Source organism: Sordaria macrospora, chromosome 1, assembly GCF_033870435.1.
Source record: "Sordaria macrospora chromosome 1, complete sequence".
Lineage (NCBI taxonomy): Eukaryota > Fungi > Ascomycota > Sordariomycetes > Sordariales > Sordariaceae > Sordaria > Sordaria macrospora.
This window is the reverse complement of record NC_089371.1, coordinates 2,674,981-2,699,395: the sequence shown is the minus strand read 5'-3', so window position 1 is coordinate 2,699,395 and position 24,415 is coordinate 2,674,981. Positions and strand designations below refer to the sequence as shown.

The 24,415-nt window shown below is 51.3% G+C and overlaps 8 protein-coding genes across 8 annotated transcripts; 6 read left to right on the top strand and 2 right to left on the bottom strand.

Moving 5' to 3' along the window:
• Positions 1 to 116: 116 nt before the first annotated feature.
• On the top strand, positions 117 to 1,649 carry SMAC4_05828 (uncharacterized protein; the record flags this gene model as incomplete). Its single annotated transcript, XM_003346243.2, has 1 exon — positions 117 to 1,649. One exon carries the CDS (start codon positions 117 to 119, stop codon positions 1,647 to 1,649), a length of 1,533 nt encoding a protein of 510 aa, XP_003346291.2.
• An 18-nt stretch (positions 1,650 to 1,667) lies between these two features.
• On the bottom strand, positions 1,668 to 2,960 carry SMAC4_05829 (uncharacterized protein). The gene is made up of 4 exons (XM_003346244.2): positions 2,714 to 2,960; positions 2,531 to 2,632; positions 2,206 to 2,446; positions 1,668 to 2,130 (listed from the first exon to the last, which is right to left on the bottom strand). Exons 1-4 carry the CDS (start codon positions 2,751 to 2,753, stop codon positions 1,887 to 1,889), a joined length of 627 nt encoding a protein of 208 aa, XP_003346292.1. The 5' UTR covers positions 2,754 to 2,960; the 3' UTR covers positions 1,668 to 1,886.
• A 423-nt stretch (positions 2,961 to 3,383) lies between these two features.
• Positions 3,384 to 6,863, top strand: SMAC4_05830 (uncharacterized protein; the record flags this gene model as incomplete). Its single annotated transcript, XM_003346245.2, has 3 exons — positions 3,384 to 3,708; positions 3,765 to 5,899; positions 5,975 to 6,863. 3 exons carry the CDS (start codon positions 3,384 to 3,386, stop codon positions 6,554 to 6,556), a joined length of 3,042 nt encoding a protein of 1,013 aa, XP_003346293.1. The 3' UTR covers positions 6,557 to 6,863.
• Positions 6,864 to 8,678: 1,815 nt separating this feature from the next.
• Positions 8,679 to 9,373, top strand: SMAC4_05943 (uncharacterized protein). Its single transcript, XM_003351016.2, has 3 exons — positions 8,679 to 8,777; positions 8,876 to 8,946; positions 9,022 to 9,373. Exons 1-3 carry the CDS (start codon positions 8,744 to 8,746, stop codon positions 9,160 to 9,162), a joined length of 246 nt encoding a protein of 81 aa, XP_003351064.1. The 5' UTR covers positions 8,679 to 8,743; the 3' UTR covers positions 9,163 to 9,373.
• Positions 9,374 to 9,679: 306 nt separating this feature from the next.
• On the bottom strand, positions 9,680 to 10,522 carry SMAC4_05944 (uncharacterized protein; the record flags this gene model as incomplete). Its single annotated transcript, XM_003351017.1, has 3 exons — positions 9,680 to 10,040; positions 10,169 to 10,281; positions 10,379 to 10,522. 3 exons carry the CDS (start codon positions 10,520 to 10,522, stop codon positions 9,680 to 9,682), a joined length of 618 nt encoding a protein of 205 aa, XP_003351065.1.
• Positions 10,523 to 10,852: 330 nt separating this feature from the next.
• Positions 10,853 to 12,510, top strand: SMAC4_05945 (uncharacterized protein). The gene is made up of 3 exons (XM_024655311.2): positions 10,853 to 10,986; positions 11,052 to 12,090; positions 12,163 to 12,510. The coding sequence occupies exons 1-3, from the start codon at positions 10,964 to 10,966 to the stop codon at positions 12,181 to 12,183; spliced, it is 1,083 nt and encodes a 360-aa protein (XP_024511212.1). The 5' UTR covers positions 10,853 to 10,963; the 3' UTR covers positions 12,184 to 12,510.
• Positions 12,511 to 13,410: 900 nt separating this feature from the next.
• SMAC4_05946 (uncharacterized protein) lies at positions 13,411 to 16,849 on the top strand (the record flags this gene model as incomplete). Its single annotated transcript, XM_003351019.2, has 3 exons — positions 13,411 to 14,876; positions 14,925 to 15,051; positions 15,146 to 16,849. The coding sequence occupies 3 exons, from the start codon at positions 13,411 to 13,413 to the stop codon at positions 15,815 to 15,817; spliced, it is 2,265 nt and encodes a 754-aa protein (XP_003351067.1). The 3' UTR covers positions 15,818 to 16,849.
• Positions 16,850 to 21,138: 4,289 nt separating this feature from the next.
• Positions 21,139 to 23,133, top strand: SMAC4_05947 (uncharacterized protein). The gene is made up of 2 exons (XM_024655312.2): positions 21,139 to 22,071; positions 22,246 to 23,133. The coding sequence occupies exons 1-2, from the start codon at positions 21,675 to 21,677 to the stop codon at positions 22,524 to 22,526; spliced, it is 678 nt and encodes a 225-aa protein (XP_024511213.1). The 5' UTR covers positions 21,139 to 21,674; the 3' UTR covers positions 22,527 to 23,133.
• The last annotated feature ends 1,282 nt before the right edge of the window (positions 23,134 to 24,415 follow it).

Genomic DNA, 24,415 nt, shown 5'->3' with positions numbered 1-24,415 from the left:
ACTTTTGATAACCACTACAACCAATTCTTTACATGATATCTTTTTCTCAAAGTCTATGAGTTAATTGACAAACACTTTATTTTTTTCTCGAAACTCGAAATCAACGAATTCCCCGAATGAGGGGACCTATTTGCGCCAATATCAAAACCCTCACTGCCCGACTCAGACGATCGCATCTCCCACATCTCACCCCAATCCTCCAACGACACAACATCACCACAAGTCTACAAACCAAATCAAACCCTACGGCAGTGCCATTAATGGCACCAGCTACGACAACTTCGACAATGGAAACCCGGATTCTCAAAGTAAAGGTGGACGCCAGCAACATCCAAGCACTCGGGCATTGGAAGGACTCAGACAACAAAAATGAAACCAGCAACCTCAACACATGGGAGGTCCCAACTCCATCATCATCATCATCATCAGAAAACGACAACGACATCCTATCTCCCCTTCGCGAAGCAGCCCACCACCTTCGCACCACCGACATCCCCGTCGCCTTCCCCACGGAAACCGTCTACGGCTTGGGCGCCGACGCCACCCGCAGCGCGGCCGTCAAGGGCATCTACGCCGCCAAAGGTCGACCAAGCGACAACCCTTTGATCGTGCACGTCTGCGATTTAAGCATGTTACGATCACTCATCTCCTCTCCTTCCTCTTCTTCCTCTTCTTCAGGTCAGAACCAGGAAGAAGAGAAAGACCCGATCCCAGAAATCTACCACCCCCTCATAACCCGCTTCTGGCCCGGCCCACTCACCATCCTCCTACCCAACCCCTCTCCCTCTCTTCTGGCGCCGGAAGTAACCGCCGGCCTGCCCACCTTCGGCTGCCGCATGCCCGCCTCCGCGCTTGCTCGGTCGCTGATCAAGCTCGCCAACGCCCCTCTGGCCGCGCCTTCGGCAAACGCCAGCACCAAGCCCAGTCCCACCGCCGCGCAGCACGTGCTGGACGACTTGGCCGGTCGCATCGAGCTGATCTTGGACGGCGGGTCATGCAGCGTAGGTGTGGAGAGCACGGTTGTGGATGGGCTTTGCTCGCCGCCGGTGGTGCTGAGACCGGGCGGCGTCAGTTTGGAGGAGATTAGGTCTGTCCCGGGCTGGGAGGGGGTGGAGAAGGCGTATAAAGACCAGGCGGAGGTCGGGTCGAAGACGGCGCCGAGGGCGCCGGGGATGAAGTATAAGCATTATAGCCCGAAGGCGAGGGTGGTGTTGTATGAGGTGGAGGGAGGGAGGGGGGAGGTGCCGGGGGCGGATGTGAGGGAGGCTGTTGAGGCTGTGGGGAAGAAGGAGGTGAAGAGTGTGGCGGTTATTAGGACGGGAAGGTGGCCTGTTGCTGGGGGGTTGAGGAGTCAAGGGCTTGACGGTGCTGCCGCCGCGAAGGACAGCGGGGACATGGCTGAGATTGGGTTCGTTGTCAGGGAAGGACAATGGCTGGATGAGGACGATACCACGGTATTGGCGAGGCTGCTAGAGATTGACTTGGGCGATGATGTCAAGAGAGTGGCGCATGGCCTTTTTGCTGCCCTCCGAGAGCTGGACAGGCGCGGCGCGGATGTAATATTCGTGGAGGGTGTGAGTGATGGAGACGATATCGCGGCGGCGGTCATGAACAGGCTGAGGAAAGCAGCTTCCGATATTAGAATATAGACGGGGTCAACCCCTATAGATCGCAAGAAAAGAACTATAACTCCTGTTTTCTGCTAACCCATCATTTGTTGGCCTTCTGTGTCTTTTGCTTCATGTGTGTGGCCATTACTCTGCTATAAGGAGGCCTCGCCAACGAAAAGGCCCTAGAATTCTTCAACGAACCTATACGCCAACTTCACTTAGGTTGCGCCCAACCACCACACTCTTTCCATTGTCATTACCCACCAACACATCCCCTTAGAGACCCTGACGAAGCCAGTCGGTAAGCTTGGCCTTGCCTAGTTGTGCCAAGTTGTTGACGCCCTGCTCAGTGAAAGGATCAAGGCGGCTGAGGTTGACATCCTGAGGTGGTGCCTTGCTGCATCGTTGAATGATAATCGTAGGGTCTGTCTCGAGAACAACGCCGTCATCCACGATTTCGTCAATGGCGAGGGATACCAGATCGTAGTTTTCGACTATCGTGCGCTTGTCGATCGATTGCCTGTGTAGAAAGCCCGTAGTTAGCCAACCATGTCTCACAACCAACATCTTTATAGGTATTGACAGAGGTACTTACTTGAAGAGCAAATGCAAGCTGTCTCTAAGCGCCAAAAGTACGTTGTAGAGCAGAACCTCGTTTTCGTCCGCGCTGCCAACAACGTAGATAGCGACATCCGACTCCATCTTGTAGAGCACCACCTTGTTGTCGTAAAGGAGGATATCGCCGGCCTGCTTTGCTGTCTTCTGAAGGAGGCCCTTCTCAAAACGGATCTGAGAAGTCTTGTCGGGATAGGGGTTCTGAGAAGCGCCTGAGGTAGCTGTTGTGTACGAGGTTCGATCTGGTCAGCCTCATGAAAACATGCGACACCTGAAAAGGGGGTAAAGGAGCGTCTATCGCATACCGAGCCCAGCGGCTACTCCTGATCCTGGTGCGCCAGCGCCGGCGTGAGGAGGAGTGTAGTACTTGGAGAATATCCGGGAACCGTCATCGCTGGAGAGGATTACTGTTGGAACTCAATTGTCAACATTGCTCGACATGGCGCGTATGAGCCGCGACCCGGGAGCAGCACGGTGGCCTATTGTACCTATAGCGTTGACGCTATACAGCGACATTCCTGGCGACATCTTGGCTGATTATCTGGGGGGTTCTTGTTCCTTGAACAATTGTCGTCTCGAGACTGGTATCGGTTGGAGAAGGTCGACGGCGAGGGGCAACTCGAACTTCGATGGGCGCAAGTGGGTAGGTAAATAGTAAGTAGTGGTAGCTTAGACTCCAGAGTTGCTGGGTAGTACTAACAATGACAAGGCGGTATCGTTGCCGTGGGTGTTGTGGGGTGAAGCGGTCCCTGTGATGTGGCTTGAATCCAGAGCGAGCTTTCCAAAGGCCCCACTGCGCGGTACGTACCTGACAGTTCGAACCCAAAAGCTGGCCTCGTCTGCTTTGGGATTGACAGGGATTTTAATGGGCTAACGCAACCACACCCCTGCAGCCACGGCCGTGTAAAGTGCCTCTAATGGGAGACGCGTGTGTCGCGACTGTCTTTTTTCGCTTCCCCTCTAAGTACGAGACAGGAACGTGATCCACCTTCGCCCTGAACACGCTGCCGTCCTGCCAACCACCTTGCAATACAGAGGGATTGGGAGCCACAACAACACTCCATCGTCTCCATCCCAACTTGTGCTTCTGTCTCTTCTTTGGTTTACTCCCGGTTTCTGTCATATCTGAACCAGACCACCAAAAGACAGAGCTGCAAAATGTCTTCTCCAGCAAAGCGCAGATCAACGAGAAGCTCTCAATCAGCGACTCCCCGCGCCACTCGCAGCTCGCAGGCTGGCCCTTCGAGCGCAACTCCTCGCCAGACCCGCGCATCGCAACTCGCCTCCAGTCCCTTATTCTACGAGTCCTCCTCGCCCGCCAATGGCGCCAACCCGGTATCCTCGCCCTTGAGGCAGATGAGCAATACCCAGAGCACTGCCCACCAAGGCAATGCGCCGAGCTCGCCTTTGCGCCAGCAGACAGAGACCCAGAGCGATGCCGACCGAACTCCTCGCGCAAACGGACGGAGCCAGTTGATTGGAGGTATGGCTACCATCAAGCCACTGTGAGCTCACTCCGATGCTGACCACACTTTATAGATTCGTCCCCCATCCGCTATGCGTCCAGTTCTAGCCCAGGCCGTCACCTCACCCAACAGTCCGATCTTCGTAGCGAAAGCAGTCAGCTCTTCGTCAGCTCGCAAAGATCCGTCACCGGTAGATCCCGTCGAGGCGACATCAACGGTGACCCTCTCCGAACTCCCGCCCAAATTCCCCGCCGAATTATTCTCGACGACGCCGGTCGTGTGATCCGCGATGCCCCTGGCTCCGATGCCAACTCTTTCGTCACCAACAACCCCAATACCTCTGAGGCAGATGCCCTTGGCGGACAAAGCCAAGGTCTTGTTTGGGGTACAACCATCTCTCTCGATGATTCGTTTTCCGCGTTCAAGGACTTCCTTAGGAACTTCACCAGGAAATACCGAATGTGGGCTGATGGCGCGGACGAGGCCGAGACTATTGGCCATCCGGATGCGGATGCGAAGCCATATTGGGAGGCACTGGAGAATATGCTGCTGCTTGGTACCAACAAGCTGTATCTGGACCTCCGCGACCTCAAGTCCTACCCACGCACCCTGAAACTCTGGCACCAAGTCCAACACTATCCTACCGAAATCATCCCGGTCATGGATCAGTGCGTACACGATTGTATGATGGAGCTGGCGCAAAAAGAAATGGCCAGCCAAAGAGCATCTCAGAACTCTAGGCCCGCCCCAGGTGCCTCCCAGAGCTCCGAGATGAACTTCCCAAGCTCCGAAAGGAGTGAGGAACCAGCCACCCCGCGGCCTGCTCAAACAGCGGAGCCTACCATTGAGGATCAAGTCAGCCAAATGGCGTATGTGGTTCGCCCGTGGGGTCTTGACAAGATTACCAATCTTCGTGATCTGAACCCATCCGACATGGACAAGCTTGTGTCCATCAAGGGTCTTGTCATCAGAACCACGCCTGTTATCCCGGACATGAAGGATGCATTCTTCAAGTGCAGTGTTTGCGGTCACTCCATAACCGTTCAGTTGGATCGTGGCAAGATCCGTGAGCCTACAGAGTGTCCTCGGGCTCGCTGCGCCTCCAAGAACTCGATGCAAATCGTCCACAACAGATGTGCGTTCGAGGACAAGCAAGTTATCAAGCTGCAAGAAACTCCGGATAATGTGCCTGCTGGTCAGACACCCCACTCAGTATCCGTTTGCGTCTATAACGAGCTTGTCGACTTCTGCAAGGCAGGTGACAGAGTTGAGCTCACTGGTATCTTCAAGGTCACCCCCGTCCGTGTTAACCCGCGCATGAGGACGGTCAAGAGTGTGCACAAGACATATGTTGACGTCGTCCATGTTCAAAAGGTTGACAGGAAGAGGATGGGTAGCGATCCGTCAACCCTTGACCTCGCCGAGGAAGAGGAAGCCCATGCTAATGGTCAGAGCATGGACGAGGTCCGCAAGGTCTCTGCCGACGAGGAGGAGAGGATCAAGGAAACTGCCGCCCGACCGGACATCTACGATCTCCTCTCCCGATCTTTGGCCCCATCGATCTACGAGATGGACGATGTGAAGAAGGGTATCCTTCTTCAACTATTCGGAGGCACGAACAAGACGTTTGAGAAGGGTGGAAGCCCCAAGTACCGCGGAGACATCAACGTTCTCCTTTGTGGTGACCCCTCCACTTCCAAGTCCCAGATTCTCTCCTATGTCCACAGGATCGCCCCAAGAGGTGTTTACACAAGTGGCAAAGGTTCTTCCGCCGTAGGTCTCACAGCCTATGTAACGCGTGACCCTGAGTCCCGCCAGCTTGTTCTAGAATCTGGTGCGCTCGTCTTGTCCGACGGCGGTGTCTGCTGCATCGACGAGTTCGACAAGATGAACGAATCAACCCGTTCCGTTCTTCACGAAGTCATGGAGCAACAGACCGTATCCGTCGCCAAGGCCGGCATCATCACCACTCTCAATGCCCGGACATCGATCCTGGCGTCCGCCAACCCTATCGGCAGTAGATACAACCCCGATCTTTCAGTGCCGCAAAATATTGACCTCCCGCCAACCCTGCTGTCCCGTTTCGATCTGGTCTACCTCATTCTTGATCGTGTTGACGAGAAGACCGATCAGCGCCTGGCCCGCCATTTGCTCTCCATGTATCTCGAAGACAAGCCCGAGAGTGCTCAACAAGCCAACGACATTCTTGTAAGTGTTTTGTGTCTCTATATCCTTATCTGGCTTTTGACAATGAGATCCAAGCTAACCAATTCCTAAAAAAAGCCCGTCGAATTCCTAACTTCCTACATCTCCTATGCCCGCTCCCACATCCACCCGGCCCTCAGCCCCGAAGCCGGCCGCGAGCTCGTCGAAGCCTACGTCGAGATGCGCAAGCTGGGCCAGGACGTCCGCGCCGCCGAGAAGCGTATCACGGCCACCACTCGTCAGCTCGAGTCCATGATCCGTCTGGCCGAGGCGCACGCCAAGATGCGTTTGTCCGAGGTCGTCACGCGCGACGACGTCCGCGAGGCCGTGCGCCTCATCAAGTCGGCGCTCAAGACTGCCGCCACTGACAGCCAGGGCCGCATCGACATGAGCTTGCTGACGGAGGGTACGAGCGCAGCGGAGCGCCAGCGCAAGGCGGACATGAAGGATGCTGCTCTCCGGTTACTGGATGAGATGACGAGCGGCGGACAGGCCGTCAGGTATTCGGAGGTGGCGAGGCGGTTGGGTGAGGGGGCAGGTGTGCAGGTTGAGCCGGCCGAGTTTGCGGAGGTTATGAGAGCGCTGGAGATGGAGGGGGCTGTCATGATGACGGGCGAGGGAGCGAGGAGGAGCATAAGGAGGGTTACGGCTACTGTTTAGGGTTGAAGGTTAATGAGGGTTGGAGTTGGGTGATGTTAAAAGGATTGATGATATTTCAAAACAATTGGGGTTCTAGTTACGGCATGTTTCAAGTTGTTTGTTATAAGCTCTGTCGGAAAAGGGTGTTGTATCTTCTTTTAAATACCATGAAGTTTTTCCACATGCTGTCCGTCAAGCCTTCCCTTCTTGTGCTTCACTTTCTCCCCCAACGACCAGAGTGGTAACGGTTAGGGTGATGTCTCCATTTGAAATTGTCCCCCACCCAAGTCTTCGTTCTTGGGGTATTTAGCTGAAGGATTGGCACCTTTGAAATTACTCCTCTTCTTCTTCAGGCCAACCAATACTTGGGGGTTGTGGTGCGGCCTGTGACTTTTCCTTAACCCCCTCTCATAAAAGAGGAGGAAATTTTTTAATGGGACAGCGAAATATTATGGGACATCTGGAATATTAGAATACGCTATGGAAAATTGTTAGTGAGAAGATGCAACGCCCGTTTAACACTACCACTATTTTTCAAAAATCTAAGAAAATTGGGGAAGAATAGAAAGTCTTTAATAGAGCAACTCCAAAAGTTGTATTAATTTTGGCCAAGTTGTTGATAAGATATTTTAGAGTTGTTTATTTTTTAATTATAAAAGTGCAATTTCGCTTGACAGGTTTCACAATACTAAAACAACAATCTTTAATGCTAATTGTTACGAACTTGAGCGGTACAAGGGCCGCCCAGACCACCGGGTCCCGGCAGGCCTGCCCAGAAGAACTGGTGTAACCCTCAAAAGCGCAGGTGGACCATAAGCATGCACGGGCTCACCAATGCACCTGCTCACGGTGAGCAGTGATCACGGTGAGCAGTGATCACGGCGAGCAGTGCTCACAGTGAGCAAAGACCCTCGTGAGCACCACACACTAGATAGACCTATGGGGCTCGACAAGAGCATCCGGAGACAGATATCTCGCAGAGGGCGAGCAGGTATAAAGGGACTACGGGAGAACTCAGATTGTCAGATAGTTCGACAGTAGTCAATAGATCATTATCACCCGAGACCAGTATTACGAGCATACTTGTTGTGAACCCTTTGGCTTCACCGAACAGCACTGATAGTCTTTACCTTCAAACTATCCCACTTAGGCAGATCAGACTGCCGTTCGTCACACCTCCGGAGTTTTACATTAGTGTGACGAACGGCAGTCTGATCTGCCTAAGTGGGATAGTTTGAAGGTAAAGACTATCAGTGCTGTTCGGTGAAGCCAAAGGGTTCACAACAAGTATGCTCGTAATACTGGTCTCGGGTGATAATGATCTATTGACTACTGTCGAACTATCTGACAATCTGAGTTCTCCCGTAGTCCCTTTATACCTGCTCGCCCTCTGCGAGATATCTGTCTCCGGATGCTCTTGTCGAGCCCCATAGGTCTATCTAGTGTGTGGTGGCTCACGATGCCCTCCTGGCTCACTGTGAGCAGTGGCTCATCGTGAGCAGTGGCTCACCGTGAGCCCGTTACACGAGTGAGCCCCATGCGTGTGCCTCTTTGTCCTTGTTGGCCTGGGAGGGTGACACGACCTAACCCGTTTAGGCCGGTTGTGCTACCGGCGCTGTGGTTGGTCCGTGTGTCCTCATAAGTTCGTAACAGGAGGCCACCGTTTGCCTAATTAGAAAGATGAGTTTTTAAAATATAAAGAGTGATATCTTTATATTATTTTCTACTTTCCAAATTTTCTTGAATTTTTAGAAAATGATTTCATGGCTGTTTAGTTCGCGAACGTTAATGCACTAATAGCTTTCTTAGTATTTTAGCTCTATTTTAGATTGTCTTATAATATTTCGCTATCTTATTGAAAAATTTCCTCCTCTTTTATGAGAGAGGGTTAAGGAAAAGTCCCAGGCCGCACCACAACCCCCAAGTACCATCAACTTTCCCAATAGGAGCTCCCATTGATTTCAGTGATCATGTGACTTGTGGATCTACTGACGCCAACCGGCTTGGCGCATCGAGTACGTACCCATGCTGCGCTAGAGCGAGCACCGGAAAGTCGGCTGTGGAATTGGATGGATTGCAACATTGACAAATCAATTGGCACCATTCGTTGAAATATTTCGAAAAGACGAAGTTGACGCTTTGCGCAACAACTCCTTGCTTTCTATTCTTTTGGTTATTCCCTTCAGTTATTGCAGCATATTCTTCACTATGGCTTCCCAAGCTTCTTCCCTTACCGCCCTTCGTAAGTATCTTTGTTCAGCCAACGGACTTTGTTTTGCTATAAAGCGCTCTCTTCGCTGTCCATGGTGACTAACCATCAAATGCGCTTGTTTACTACAGCTGCCGCCGCCTCCCTTGCCGCCGCTCCGGCGCAAGCGACTCCTTCCACCGACGCCCCCGCGAAGCCCAAGGTGCGCCCGAACCCCCCGATGAACCAGCTCAGCGATAGCTGTACACCGAATATACGATGCTAAAATTTACAACAGCCCTGCTGCGTGTGCAAGGAAGAGAAGGCCAAGCGTGATGACTGCATGCTTTTCTCCAAGTCCGATGACCCCCAGAAGGACTGCGTTTCGACGATAGACCAGTACCGCGCCTGCATGGCTGGTTTCGGCTTCAAGGTCTAAGACCTTCGGACGAGCACAAGCGAGCGATCAGCAGCAACAGCAGAAGCAGTAATGACCGACGACATGATGAGTCCACAAAACACAATATCCATGTATAATACTACTACTACAACCACAACCGTGCTGCGGCAGCACCGGAGGCGGCGTTCTCAGGCATAAAATCATACTACGGCATTTACATTTGTACAACTACAGCATAGAAAGGGAAGGAGAGAGGTTCTGGTTTGAATCTTCATTGTTGGATGTTTTGCAGTCTGGTCCTTCTCGCTTGTCTACACTCGTCATTGGGACATCGGCGTTACCAGTTCTCTAACCTCTTAGCTGCCCGTGGATCAGGTGGTGTGGCAACCAACCTTCTGGCTCACTAACTTTTACAGTCCTCACTCCGCTCTTCTTGCTCTCCTCCGGATCCAGAGCCTACGATATCACCGCCCGAAGACGTGCGGTCAAACACTAAACCCGTCAAATGCGATCACAATGTCATATACCGAATTCCACCATAGCACCATCAACGATTTCAACACAAAGCATTAGCAGCTCCCCACTTGTCCTTGATACCTTTCTTCACCACAGCAGTAGCCGGCTTTGACGAGGCTTTCTTTGCGACGGCAGATCCCTGCGCATCCTCCTGGCCCGACGACTTTGCCAACTCAGCAACATCAGCAGCACCATCATCCTCCTGATTCTTGGGCTTGGGCTGGGGTAGCATGGCAGCCAAGTCCTTACGGCGACCCTCGTACAAGGCGCAGAGCTGAACACTATGGTTGCTCATGATGCGCTGCACGTCGGCCAGCTTCTTGGCGATGGCAGTGAGCTTTTGGTCGCGGGCTTCTACTGCTTTCTTGAGACGAAGAAGACGGGAGGTGTGCATGACTGAGCTACAAGCATATCACGGGGTACGGTCAGAAAAATAGGGGCTACGGGAAACGGCGATATCCTCCCAAGTGGCACTGGAAGAAGGACATTGTTCAAACGGACTGACGGCCGGGTACGTTCCTGGACTTACTGGAGGTCATGATACTTGGAAACCGACTTCTTCACGCGGTCTTGAATGGACGAGAGGGCGCCCTGGTAAGCTGATAGGAGGGCCTTGCGTTTCTTGTCCCGCTCTTCTTTTGCCTGAAATTGTAAGAAATCGAGATTATGCTAGATGAGTGTTTTGGTTCACCGGAAAATGTGTTTGAGTTTTTTCTTCACTTTCGATTGATGTTCATACCTTCTTGAGACGTGCTCTAGCAGCGCTGGCTTCCTGGAGTCGCAGGTTGTAGGCTTGGTAGTCATCATCAGAACCGGAATCGTCAAGTACGGTGCCAGTCGACTTTCTAGCCCTGGACTTGGCGGTGCTGACTGAGGGTGCCATGTCTGGACCGGGACGTTGTTTTTCGACGTAGAATGGAATAAAATTTTACTGTCAGAGTGCACAGTAAATGATGTTGAACAATTAGAGACAAGGGAAACAGAGTGTCGGATGAACAGAAGTTCGTCCAGAATTCACGATCAATGATGTTCTCGAAAGCGGCAGGCAAGTGCAGTTCTCCACATTTAAATTCGGAAGGAGCAACATTACAGGGACCTTCCCTGCAGCGTTGAGCCACAGTTCACGAACTGTGTGGAATTCTAGGGCGGTGAAGGCCGGCAGATCTTCAACGAGATCGCAGGCCCCCGCCAAAAAATTGAATGAATGCAGCAGCACAGACAGGGCGTCCCGAAACTCAAAAGTTCAGTTGCAGTACACCAAGCCCATTGGCCTTTGACGACTCAGCACACAAGCTGAGAACCTCGTCAACGACGTCAAGCAATCATGGGTCTCGCCGCTGCCAAGAAGTGAGCGCATATTGGATGGCTGTGCTCCCTTTGATTACCACGTGCTAATCGTGAAACTTCAATAGCAAGCGGAAGCTGGGAACCGACCCCAACAACACGAAATGGTCCCGTAATGAAACCACTTTCGGCCAAAAGATCCTTCGCGCCCAAGGCTGGCAGCCCGGCGATTTTCTGGGCGCCAAAGATGCTGCGCATGCCGTCCATCACACGGAAGCCAGCTCAACACACATCAAGGTCACGCTCAAGGACGACAACCTTGGTCTCGGCGCGAAGCGAAACAATGGCGACGAGTGCACTGGTCTCTTCGATTTCCAACATTTGCTTGGACGACTGAACGGCAAGGCCGAGGATGTTCTGGAAGCCGAGAAGCAGAAGCGCGAAAACCACCTCCGCAACCACTACTTGGAACAAAAGATTGGAACGATCCGCTTTGTCAGGGGCGGCTGGTTGGTTGGTGATGTGGTCAAGGAGAAGGTGACGGAAGAAGACGGTGTACCACAAAGCGAATCTGTCGATCAACAACCCTCCGAAGACACCAACAGCGCCGAGTCCACAGAGAACAAATCTAAGAAGAGGAAGGCGGACAGCCACGACGAAGACGAGAAGGAGGAAAAGAAGGACAAGAAATCGAAAAAGCGCAAGACCGACACCGAAGCTGAAACAGACAGCGAATCTTCAAAGTTAAAGAAGACGGAGAAGAAGGACAAGAAAGAAAAGGAAAAGGAAAAGAAGAAGAAGGAGAAAAAGGAGAAGAAGAAGAGCAAGAAGAGCTCGAGCGACTCCGACGATGAAGATGACGTAGAATCGTCCGCTTCGGAGGCCAAGAAGTCGAAGAAGGACAAGAAGAGGGAAAAGAAGGAGAAGAAGGAGAAGAAGAAGGAGAAGAAAGACAAGAAGCGCAAGGAGAAGGAGTCATCAGAGTCTGCCACAGAAAGTGAAGACAGCAAATTGAAAGACAAGAAGAGGAGGAAAGACGACACTGAGACGGCGACGAGCAGCGGCACATCTACTCCTACTATCACATCCTCAACACGGTTCTTGGCCAGGTCAAGGTTCATTGCGCAGAAAAAGATGGCTTTCGCCGACAGCGCAGCTCTCAACCAGGTCAGTACTTGACAACTCCGAAATTTTCCCGTTCTTTTAAGTGTCATTGACTAACTTGATAATTGTGTGCAGATTTTCATGATCAAGTCATAGTGCATAATTGATGTGGTCGGTTGGGAAGCCTTCTATGTTGCGAACTAGTTTCTTTTGTTCCATACCTCATGATACAATTTAGCGTTGCTTTTGAACCCCCATTCCCTCATTCACATTACACGATAGCGGCTTGTCTAGACTAATGAAAATGAGTCGAAGGTGCCGTTGTCATGATTCCGACCAAGTTCGCCAGCGATATCGCCTACTATCCTGAATCGTGATCCTTACGTGCACCCTATATTGAACATCTCACGACGCCCTAGGCACTTTTGCCACGACGTGGTTCAGCTCACTTCCATCTTCGAAGGCATCTCGGCTGCCCTGACAGTCGAGTCGAGACCGAACTGCTCGTCAGCATCCGGCTGGATACTTGGACCACGATGAAAATGATGGAGTATGATTGCTCCTCTTCATATGTGTGTGGACGGGGCAGATGAAGGCGGGGCTGTAGTACCCATGGACCTTGGACCAAATGATGAACTAGTCTTCCCGGTAAGACACTTGCGCGATCTCTTTCTACGTCCTGGCCATATCGCTATTGGGAATCGGAGGACTGAATGACTTACTTATCTTGGACCAGATATGCCTGGTGATTCTGCTATCCCAGAAATCCACGCGAAGCCATTAATGCTGTGTGAAGAACAGTGCGGGAGATAAACTTGTTGGGCCATATGTTCATTACGGCGCCATTCCGTCCGTTCATCGGTACTGTCATCCTCGAGCTCGAACCGGTCGCCTACACTGGCAATCATTGACTGTCGCCTCGCGTCAGGTACTGCGCCTATCTTTCGTCCGAAGGAAGTTTGCCCGACGACGACGAAATCTCGCGGCAACCCACGAACGCTTTCGGCTTTCTTCCCGCAAAACCTTATTTCCACAATAGAATGACGACAGCCTTGTTATTAGCCCATGGGTCTTTTAAGGTTATGATTTGCAGTTGGTTGTTGGTTCTAGGGCCTTAAACAACTACACGCGCCTTTGATCGTTTTCCGGTTGGCGCCCTCGCCCTTCACTGACCCTTCACTCACCTGACCTTCACCCTTTCTCGAACTCCCTACGCCCAGCTGGCTACTTCTTTTCCCGCGCTTTTTTTTTTTCTTTGCTACCCTTAGCACCAACCGCCGGGGGCCACACATTTGCATTTTCCGCGGGGCAACGTCTGGTGGCTACCTGCAACTCAACCTCGACCACAACCCATCGCCACAGGTTAACGCCGTGCCGTCGATGATGGAGAAGAAGAGCCAACCACCACGGTTTCAGCCGCTGTCGTATGCAAGTGCTGTCCGCGGGAAACTAGGCGCACAACTCAAGGTGAAGCCAACTCCGACTCCGGCTCCAACTCCAACTCCGGCTCCGGCCCCGACACCGAAGACCGAAACTCCTCTCAAACCTTCAGCGGCCACATTTGTCCCTGGGAAGCCAACTATGCAGCAACCCCCACCAGCAGTACCTAATCTCAAGCTGGCAGAGCAAACAAAGTCCGCTCTGCATACGAATTCTACGACCGCTCCGTCACGAAACGAGTTCCCGCAGCTCGCGCAACCTGTGGCTAAGCCGAAGTTGGCTCCAACATCTTATGCCCAAGCTGTGACGGGTAAACGGACAACCGCTTTGGTGGTCAAGAAGAAGGAACTGCAAGGACCGCAGACGGATTCGAAGATGGCAGAAGTCGAGATCACCGTGCCAAAAGAGCTAGGGAAAGGGCCTCAGAAAAGTCTTGAGAAGAGCCCCGAGAAGAATCCGGCCAAGGGTGCGGACAAGAAACCCCAGAAGAACTCTCAGAAAAGTCCCGAGAAGAGTTCTCACAACAGTCTTGAGAAGAGTCCCCAGAAGAGCCCTCAGAAGAATCCGAAGAAAAGTCCGAAGAAGAAAAAGAAGAAAGGAAATACCGTTCTGGAAGCGAGCCTTCCGGCGTTAGATTTAACTATCAAGCCACAACCCATTCCACAACACCCAAAGGCAATCAAGAAGGGTCAGGAACCGGAGAAGAAAGGTGCTGCCACAGTTGAGCGAGGTCCGACAGCGCCCCAAGGTGGCGGCGTTACCAAGGAGAGCACACGCAGCACGAATGCATGCATAAATGCAGCTCTCGCTGAACAAAACCAAGGGAAGAAACTGTACGCCGAACCGCCCTGCAGACGAAGCCCAGTTAAAGCATCACCATGCATACGGAATGCCCCAACCAAGCTGAAGGCCGCAGGTTGGGGAGGCCAAAACCGGCACCCTCCTGCCACTATAAGACCAAGGCAAAGGAGCACAACTTTCCCTGGTTTCGAAAACTCCTCTCATCCATTCCACAATCAGTCTCCCACGCTCAAAGATCGCTTTCAACTTGGCCAGCCACCGTCGACCAGCTTCGCATCACGCTTTGCCAAAAACCTTCAATACAACCACCACGAACTTAATCTCCAACCTCGGTTCAAAGGCTTCTTACCAAAAATGGTTCGCCCTATCGCATTCTTCCCGGGCCGTGGCCGCCCTATCGACGCTGAGCAATGGACCAGAGCACCAGCAACTCGCAACAGATCCTCCAACTTTCTCGGAGCAGGAGATTTTGAAATCCATTGCGATGAACCAGGCGAAGAAGGTCTATGGCCGAAAGCCATCCAACAACAGAAGCGGATCGCTGAACTTATCAAGCAACACGACCGAAAGGAGATCGAGCACGTTTCCCCATTGCCCCTAGCTGTCAGGTATTGCTTCTCAGAAAACTTCGGTCACTAACTTTTGACTGATAATAGCTTGTGGCAAGATCCCAAGGATTTCGACGTCGTGATCGAGTGCGGAGACAGAAAGTTCTTCGCTCATCGCCAAATGCTTGCTCGAGAGCAAAGTGTCTTGAAAAAGGAGTCTTCTGAAGTAATTCCAGTAAGTATCTTGCAATCTATCCACGGAATTGGATTTGCTCGTGCCTTTTTCTTCTTCCTCCCTTACGTGAAATGCTAACAACTTCTTTCTCTAGGACGGCAACTTTACCCGCCTCGTGTATCCCAATACGACTCCCGAGCGGATGGCCAACGTCCTGGCATTCATCTACGACAAGAGTATCATGAAAGGGCAGATCTTTGCTCCCTCCTCTTACCGACCCCTCAACGGCGGGATCATCCTGAACAACGTCCTGGCCTACCTCGCCAGCATCGAACTCGAGTGCCCCTTACTGTGCTCCGTAGCGCTCGCCAACCTCCAAGAAGCAACTCAAGGCGTCAAGACCTTCTTCGCCGAACTCTACGACGCCATGCAGATCCTCGTCGACGGAGCAAATGAAGACCAAATCCCCTCCTCGGAGTGGGACTTGCTCACACCCACAATTTTCCGCAACAACAACGAGCTTGAAAACCTCTACAAACCCATCCGCATTGCTTTGCAGGCCCTGTTTGATGTGTTCCAGCACAAGCCGGGCAAGTTCTACGCGGTCGAGATGATGCCCCTGCGGGAGGAGCTCTGGCTGCTGGCGTACGTTATCTACAATCGTCTTAAGCTCAGCAAGAAATTCAGAGTCGAAGAACAGCCGCAGTGGGAGAATACCGGGCTGATGTCGATGTTGATGGAGGAGCAGATGTTTTTGGTGGAGTATGGGGCTGAGGCGCCCGAGGGTTTCAGGTTTCAAGAGCCCGAGGCAACATGGGATTTGTGATCGACCAGGTTTGTTGGTCTGTGATCACGAGGAGAAGCATCGCCGTGTGCTGAAGAAAGGAGGAGGAAGATATTTCGCTGTATTTCGATTTGGCTTTGACTTGGAGGGTTGGGGTTATTCGGAGTTCTACGGTGTTTGGTTGGAGAAAGGAGGTTGATACTTGCTTGGAGGGACAAGGTTGCTTTTTTTGTCAATGTACGCTGGCCTCGTGTTGCCTAGGACTGGACTCGGCGGGGTGGAGTATTATTGTATTAATTGGAGAATGGGTTTGATGCCTACTCGGCTGGGAGGAGCAAGGGTGTTTTTACCAAGGTCAGAGGGCCCCGTGTTGCCCGCTTAGCGAAGGAATGGAATTATGGCATGGCTTGGAACAACGAACATATCGGCGACACAAATTTAAGGGTTCTTCTATGTTGGCAGGGCAACATATAGCAACGGAGATTGGAATTGACAACTGCTTTTGTGTCTGTCGACGCCTACAACATCTACCTCTTCCTTTCTTCCTACCTGTGCCAGTGACATAACAACTCTTGTGATGACGAACCCAGTTACCAGTGCTCTCTGGTTGAGATTTACAAACCTCCTTCCCACAGCGGACATTGCTAGTTCGACATTGTTTTTATCACGCGGATATTTCACCTGTTAACCCATGGTATTGCGACCTCTGCCGTCTTAGTAGTAACTTTCATACCTTTTCTTTCCCTTTTGCTCTGAAGTAGATGTTTGATGATAATGGAGGGTTTCTCCGAACCTTGAGCGGCTGGAAACATCAAGCATGGGAAGATTGCAACGGCTCTTAAACCATTAACTGACTACACATGCAAGTGCGAAAGCCATAGAAGGTCAAGGACTGAGTGGGAGCTAGGTAGACGCACTTTCTTCACCACGGCTCCTTCCTTCTTCCTTATCCGAGTCCACAACATCAAAATGAAGAACTGAATAACACAAGGAAGGCGCGTATCCATCACCATACTATCATCCACTTACCATCATCATCATTACCACCACTTTGACTAAACTCATGTGCCCAGAACGAAAAGAAAATCTGCTCCTTACCACTGACAGCTCGACACATCACAGAATTTTGGCAACGTAGCATAAAACATGTCCACCAATTCCTGCCAGAAAGGGAAAGGGTCAAAAACTACTCAAATCAACACGCTTCCAAACAAGCAATGGTTGTTGAGTGAAGCAACCCCATTCATTGGACCTTTCCATCTTTCCAAGCCTTTTTACCTTTCCATCTCGTAGTACCGGAGAAAATGCCCGCCAAACCAGGAACTCATCACATGGGTAGTTGGTTGATGCAGGTAGTCTCCCCTTCCGACGAGACTTACAATCTCATCAACTACCTGTATATCGGACACTGCCTCTACATACTCGCCGACGGGCAGACTGGAGAAAGAACACACCGATGGATGTTCCATGAAGAATAGGTACCTGGTAAGTAGCACGGCAGTGTTGGACCTATTCTAGACCAGACTACCCTGTGAACCACACACGACAACGGATGTGCGTATGGATTTCGTTGGTTAGTTGTGGACGACGGGTAATCATATGGCTTCTATAGACTAGGTATTTTATTTCTAGATTTGGATCTGGGTAGGGGTTGAATCGACGGACTCGAGAACATGTACCTAGGTATGTGTATGAGGTAACTTGGTCCGAAAAAGGGGGACCCAGCTTTAGTAGGTGGAGTTGAAATGGACTTGGGGAAGGGTGTTGCACATACCTAGCACTTTCGAACTTCCGTTCTTGGTTTTGTTTTGTTTTTCTTTCTCTGTTTCGGACATTAACTCCTTTATGGCATCAAATCACATCCACTAGGCGGTAAAGCCAACCGAATGTTCATTTATGTCTGACGGGTCTCTCATTGCTAGAAAACCAATGATGATTTGCGGTTCTGTTTTAGTCCTCTTGTCCGGGTGGTTAGGTTGTCTTTCGAAACAATTCTCTCACTATAGAGTTTTCGGATATAAAGAGAATGGATGACTTCCCACGAAGCACAAAGGGACCGTTACATCAAGCCGTCATAGTTACTAGTGGTATGTCTCAGGAGTTCCGGCATCCGAACCTTCTTCCATTCACTTCTCTTATCTGATCTTGCCTCCGGACAATCTTGCTAGTGTACGGTGAGACAAAATCACGTAAACATTGACGGTCTATATGTGTAGTTTGATTAGCTGACGTACATAGTGAATGTCATCGGAGGAAAGAGAACGGTATTTTTCAGGCTTCATCACGCTTCAGCTGGAGCTGTCGAGGAGTGTCCTCTTCCTCTCTCTGTACTATGTCTCTTCTGTCTCTTCTTGATTCCTTTATGTGGACATACGGAAAGTGCACAATGAACGGAATAACATCGACTCATCCAAAACCCAAGCAGGCCAGAATGGGTAGTTTCTCGAACGAGAGATACGGGAAGTCGAAGAGACTACAACGCCAGCAGTGGTCAATCGGCTCACAATCATGCATCTATCCGGGACGGATTGAAGCTTCTGAGAGGCAACTTTGGGTAACAACCAGAAATAAATTTGTGCGAGGGCCCAAGGGTAGTGCTGGTGTAACAATGGTCTCGGGGAGTCGTGAAGAGGCGAACGAATTTGAGAAACACTGAAAGGCCAGGGGTCGAATGAAGAAAAATGTCGAGAAAGACGAAACAAATGTGTGGAAAGATGGCTTTATCGCAAATCGAGTCAAGGGATGTAAGAGCTTTCTCCTATTCTGTCAAGGTGACAGGGAGTGACGCGGTGCCACTTTCTGACAGGCTTCTACGCTGTCACTTGTCGGTCTAGGTCTCGAAAGCTTATCTGGCATATGGCTCATCTGTCTCAACCATGGTATGTGAAAAACCATGATGCGCAATCCTGTGTCATTGCCGCTGGAGATATTGAGATGAATCGTACACATTGAGGAATTCTGCCCGAGAGCGTTCAGAGGGAGATCTTCGCCACAAAAAGACTTCGCAATGTGTGTGCCGGAGAGACCATGGGTAGACCAGGGTTTCCCAACTCCATCATCGGGGTTACACCAACCGGAATTCGTAACTCGCAAAGATGAATTGGTGTCAAAGTCAGAAATTGAGGGGACGCCGGTCAATTGTAATGGTGTGCTGCATGCAATATAGCTTAGGTTGCCACAACGAACCAGTGAGGGTGGAACACGGCTTGTGATGGTTGTTGGAAGCATGGCCGCCTCGCCAATCTGTCTTTCATTGCAGATGCAGTGGGTGGATGTACACAAGGGGGGCCAGCGAGGGGGAAGTTTACCGGGCCTCTCGGACCTCTCGAGTCTCACCGGCTAGGTTGGTAGGCGAGGTCGGCCAGATCTGTGAGATCCCTTTGACGACCTTGACCTCTTGTCTGAGGAACCCAATTGGCTAGTCAGAAAGGGGGTATCATGCAGGATGTCTACCGGCGTAGCGTTGGTGGACGGTCCGTGGTGGACCTCAAAGTTCTGTCAAAATGAAGGGAAGGGGGATTCACTGACATCTCCCAGACGCATCTTGGCGGCATGGAATTAGTCAGATCCTATATACTGCGTAGACGGCCCTTCCGTGTAACGCTAGCACGACAAGAAGGATGAAGCCTGTCCACATATCAAGCCGGTCCACTTGGCGGGTTTCCTATGGAAGGATGTTGGGACCTTGAGGGATCAAATAAGATTCCAGGCCGAATGAGAAACAGAGTGGAAGCAGTTGAAGGGGGTGGCAAAGACCACACCATCGTGAACACGCGAAAGAAAAAAACCACTATGGGCGGAGCCCATCTCCGTGACAACTAAGATGGCTTCCATTGAAGTGTCCATGTTTGATACCTACCTAGACGAACCTCTGGCAGCTTCCACCGAACAGAATTGACAAATGGAAGCCGCATATGGATAGAATACAGCTTGAGCTAAGGTGTGCATAGATTGTGCTGACACGTGCATCTACATCTCTGTAGGAGCCAGCTAACCCACAGGATAGACGACGCATGGGTGCCGGTGGAAAGAGCGCCAACGTGGTCCCCCAAGTTGATATTCGAGGGATGGCGGATGAACTGTCATTGACGTTGGAAGTACAGAAGGGAGAAAAGGGTTGAAGCTTGAAAGCCAAGCGATGATATGAAACGCCCAATTTGGACATGCCTTCCATTCCAGTGCGTACTGCCTCGCAGAACATGACAACCATGACAACCAGAGCTGCCCGTTTGGCAGGAGGCGAAATTCTAGACAGGAAGCCACGGTCCTTCGTCACGACAATCCTTGTGCAGATAAGATGCGTTGAAAGCTCCCGTCCAGGGAACAGTTCAACTTGGTGTGGTCCAGTGCAGATTGCAGTGACGGCAATCCCAACCACTCACATTCGCGCCTCCTTACCCCGCAAACGTCCTGACAAGGGGGGTAGCCGTAGCCGGTCGCCGTGACGTCGACCGGCAACCTCTTGGCTCCTTTTTAGCGCAAGTTTAATTGTTAGCGTCGGACGCTGCTGGCTTCCCCGGCAAACCCCCGCAGTCCCCAAATGGCCCGCTAGTACACACAAGGAAAGGACAAACACATGCATCTTGGATTGGATGGTAAGATCATTAGCTTCTCCACTATGGCTGTGTGCGGAGCACATCCATCGCGGACATCCTTTGGAGTTCTCGCGTGCTTCTGCCTTCTGCTGTCACTCCAACAGTGACTCCAACAGATCACGATTGAGAAGTTCAGACAAGAACTGATCGGCAGACTTGCACTGCCATTTCACTATTCACACTTATTGCTAGCTTGCTTTAACCGCACAATTATGGCCCGATGATCGCCGATTGGCTAAGTAATGGGCAATTCTCTCCACATACGGTAAGCCTTTGGGTCAATAGTTCACTGCCATGCTCAGCTGAATGGGATACGGAACCTTCCCGGTTGCTTAGGGTGTGATGCGCCCCTTGAGGGTACATGTTCTCTATGTAGTGGCTGTAGCCCCAAGGGGTTCTTTTGGGGACTTTGTCTCCCCTCTTTGATGGACCAAGGAAAATGTACATTATCCCCCTCTTGCCTCCAGTTTCCTTCCTGGCACCTCATCCCAATTCCTCGTTCATCATCTTTCTCCCTGAAGCTCCAAGTACAGACACCTTTCAGAGCCACTCGCAACAAAGAGAAGCACGAGAGTGTGTAACTTGAAGCGGACATTTGCCCAACTTTCTGTCCTCACTGCTAGCGGGGAAACCAAGAAGTTCCATTGGCAAGATAAGATATTAGAGTCCGTCCGACTGCTTGGTCCAGTCCCGGGAAGCTCACTCCAGTCAACCGAGACGGGAGATATTGCGACGTCAGCCCCGACTACAAAGGCGGCGACGGTGACAGTATCTGCCCGGGCATCTTTCTGGAGAGCAAACAGCACAGCAACGCAACACGGCACGGTCGAGTCGAACGAGACACGGCGAGTGTCGATCGTTTTTGCTGTTTGGCCCATCAATCAATTCCCATTATTACACGGGATTAGCGGTTTGACTCAGGTGCAGAGAGTGCGCAATCTGGAGCAATCCGATATCATCACATCATTCCTGCCGTCTACTCTATAAACCTTCCCTCGCACACCTCAGTCGTCATTCGGCCCCGCCCGCCTTGACGTCTACCCCTAACGGCTGCGTTTCACCTCTACAACACCGACTGCATCGTGTCACACGCAACTCGAACCACTGCCACCTACAAACATACGAGCTCATCTTTCACGAAAACAACAACCGCACCACCCTCCACTCACCTTCGAAACCGTTACCGTTTCTACGCCACTTGTTCCAATAGGACCATCAACACAGACCGGGCCAGAACACAGTCCCTTACTCAGACTACCTATATATCACTTTCACCTTGCCGCCACCTGTCCGCCTCCTTCACCATGTCTTCCGACAACAGCAACTCGAATCAGAACAACAACGATATGGCGCGCCAACAGAGACGGGGCTCCGTGACTGCTTCTTCTGCCGCTTTGGCAAGCCTCTTCCGAAGCAACTCCATCTCACAGGCCCAGCCAACAAACTATCCCGGAACCTCTGCCGCCATCAACGAGCAACGTCGAAGACTCTCCATCACCACCCTTGGCTTGTCCGGATCATCGCCGTCGGCTTCCTTTATGCGTCGTGCCAGTCTCTCCACCAACAACTCTGAACTGGCTGAAGAGAATGCCATTGATGAGGACGATGGCGCCCGCACCGCACCAGCCGTTCCCTTCGGCCGCCGTATGAGCCTAGGCGGCGCTCGGGGCCCTCGGGGTGGTGTTAGCCCTGGGACAAATGGTAGGCCGTCCCCACCAACCCGCATTGATAGCACTTCCCTTCGTGGTCCTCCTCCCACTCCTCCGCCCGTCTCGTCCCCGGGCACTGGTAACTACATTTGGGGAAGGACGCCTTCAGATGCAAACATTGCTACCCCACTTAAGACCTCTTCTGACTTGTTATCTCCTCGTTCAGAGCAAGGCTTCAACTGGTCCGAGCAGCTTCGATCCCGTGCTGAGAGCACCGTTTCTGGTCAACGGTCCTCATTCTCTTTTGCCTCAGGCCTTGGTGGCTCGCCTCCTGGCGCCGGCTTCAGACGCCCATCTCCACCAGCTTCAACCCCTCAACATGACCGAGCCAAATCTGTCTCCGACATGCCGGCACCTCCCGCCCAAGCACCGAAGCCTCGACCTGTCCCACAAAAGCCTGATCCCTTCCAGGAGCGCATTCTGAAGGGCGACTTCTACATGGACTAAGCGCTGCTCATAAACCACCGGCTTGTATCTTTTTTCTCTTGTACTGGTTTTTGCAACATGACATATCTGCTGCTCTTTTTTGGGAGGTCTGGGGCATCAGTTTGCTCCGCCTTCGCGCACCGGAGTTTAGGGAAAGGTTAGGTTCTCCTGTCGGGGCAGGCCTTGAAGAAATTAAAATCGGACATAAACTATGGTACAGGTTCATTTTCAAAAGGGGAAACCAACCGAAGGAAGTCATTAATGGGTCGTTGTCTTTTTCTTTCTTTGCCGGCAAATTCACATACACCAGTCTTTTCCAGGCCAAGCAGGCGAGCGATTACGAATGAGGAAATGACTTTATTACGCGGTTTTATCAGGTTTGGAGGAAGGGGTTGTTTTTCTGTTTTTCTTTTCCTGTACGAGTTAGGTCTCGGTTATTATGGTATCGTTGCTTTGCAGGCCTGGCATGGTTGACCAGGAGAAGCTGTATGAACACTCATGGGTATTCGGGGCGGTACATTCAGATTGGGAGGACTGGAAGGCGCATCTGAGCATATGGGCAACGGTTATGAGAAGGTTTAGTGACCATGGTAATCGTGGAACAGATTGCCCAATACAATACATATTATTCAATATCTTCTGGTTCCTTGTTCTCACTTCTTGAAATAGAAGTTCTACATCCTGAATGAATCACCCCCATACCAGGTTGTTCTGACCGAAGCTGTCAAAGACAATCACATGTCAGCTCATCCACAATCCTTGGTCACAGGCTGCCAAGGGCCGGCACCGACACTGCGAGATCGCATCATAATGCTAGACTTGCAAACGCATGACATGTACTCTGCGCTCACATTTTGCCCAGCACTGAAGACTGTGTGCCATGAATTTTCCAAAGAAAAACCGGTAGCAGGCAGCCGAGGCATGCAAAATTGACTGTTTACCTACAGTAGGTAGTAGGCAAGCCCGGCATGCTTCTACATCTACCTACCGTAGGTACTAAGTACACACCCCTGGATCTTCTCTATTGTCCCCTTCCCACCGACCAACGTCCGCTCAACTGTTTCCCAGTCGTTCCGTTATTGTCCAGGCCCATCTATTACATTCGTATCCTCAAACGGGAGTGAGTGATACCATGGGCTGGGGTACGTTTTGGCCCGTGTCTACCTACCTAGCCTTGCTAATGGATTAATGTATAGCGAGACGATAGGAAGAAGGCGTTTTAGAAAAGACGGCCCGGCTAAGGAGACGATCCGCTCAGTTTTTAGGTAAAGAAGAAAAGGATTCTCGGCCGGCTCGAAGCGGAGAGGCTGACGTCCATAGTTAGGGTCTCCAACATGGATGAAGTTCGTGTTCAATCGGTATCTTTCTGTTTTTCTGTCTTTCTGTCCATATTTTGTCCACATTCGTTCCGTTATGGGATGAAGAATACGTACCTCTACGTATAGGAGCAGCGCCATAATCGGTAAGGCCAAAGATACTTACAGACTGAAGTGAAACTTGGAAATCAGACTGTAAAGTGAAGTAACGCTGAAGAGAGGGGTGAAGAGAAAGGTGAAGAGAGAAAGTGAAGAGAGAAGTTAGGGAAATATATATTGATTAGAGTTATTAAAAGACAATTCTACCTGCCCCCATCTTCCACGGCCCTGTTCCGATTTTTGCTCCGTTTATTGCAAAACTGCCTCTATATATTAATGTCTCAATCGGACGTCAACGTCTCGCCACTTGCATACGGGTACGATTCCTATAGACCTTCCTTATCTTTCGTGTATTTAACATACCCGGTGAGGCTCAGGGAGGTCTGAGGAGGGTTTAACAAATGACGAATATGGCGATCCCTCGCTACGTTCGTGAAATTGCTACCCTACCCTACCATCGCCACTATCCAGTCCAGTCTGCCAGATAGTCTATCA

Excerpts from the sequence above, each read along its gene's own strand:
- SMAC4_05829 (XM_003346244.2), bottom strand. The coding sequence starts at position 2,753 with ATGTCGCCAGGAATGTCGCTGTATAGCGTCAACGCTATAG. Across the intron at positions 2,633-2,713 it reads GTATAGCGTCAACGCTATAG|TAATCCTCTCCAGCGATGAC; the intron begins GTACAATAGGCC and ends GAGTTCCAACAG. Across the intron at positions 2,447-2,530 it reads AGGAGTAGCCGCTGGGCTCG|CTACCTCAGGCGCTTCTCAG; the intron begins GTATGCGATAGA and ends CGTACACAACAG.
- SMAC4_05943 (XM_003351016.2), top strand. The coding sequence starts at position 8,744 with ATGGCTTCCCAAGCTTCTTCCCTTACCGCCCTTC. Across the intron at positions 8,778-8,875 it reads TTCTTCCCTTACCGCCCTTC|CTGCCGCCGCCTCCCTTGCC; the intron begins GTAAGTATCTTT and ends TGTTTACTACAG. Across the intron at positions 8,947-9,021 it reads ACGCCCCCGCGAAGCCCAAG|CCCTGCTGCGTGTGCAAGGA; the intron begins GTGCGCCCGAAC and ends AATTTACAACAG.
- SMAC4_05945 (XM_024655311.2), top strand. The coding sequence starts at position 10,964 with ATGGGTCTCGCCGCTGCCAAGAA. Across the intron at positions 10,987-11,051 it reads GGTCTCGCCGCTGCCAAGAA|CAAGCGGAAGCTGGGAACCG; the intron begins GTGAGCGCATAT and ends AAACTTCAATAG. Across the intron at positions 12,091-12,162 it reads ACAGCGCAGCTCTCAACCAG|ATTTTCATGATCAAGTCATA; the intron begins GTCAGTACTTGA and ends AATTGTGTGCAG.
- SMAC4_05947 (XM_024655312.2), top strand. The coding sequence starts at position 21,675 with ATGTCTTCCGACAACAGCAACTCGAATCAGAACAACAACGATATGGCG. Across the intron at positions 22,072-22,245 it reads TGTTAGCCCTGGGACAAATG|AGCAAGGCTTCAACTGGTCC; the intron begins GTAGGCCGTCCC and ends CTCCTCGTTCAG.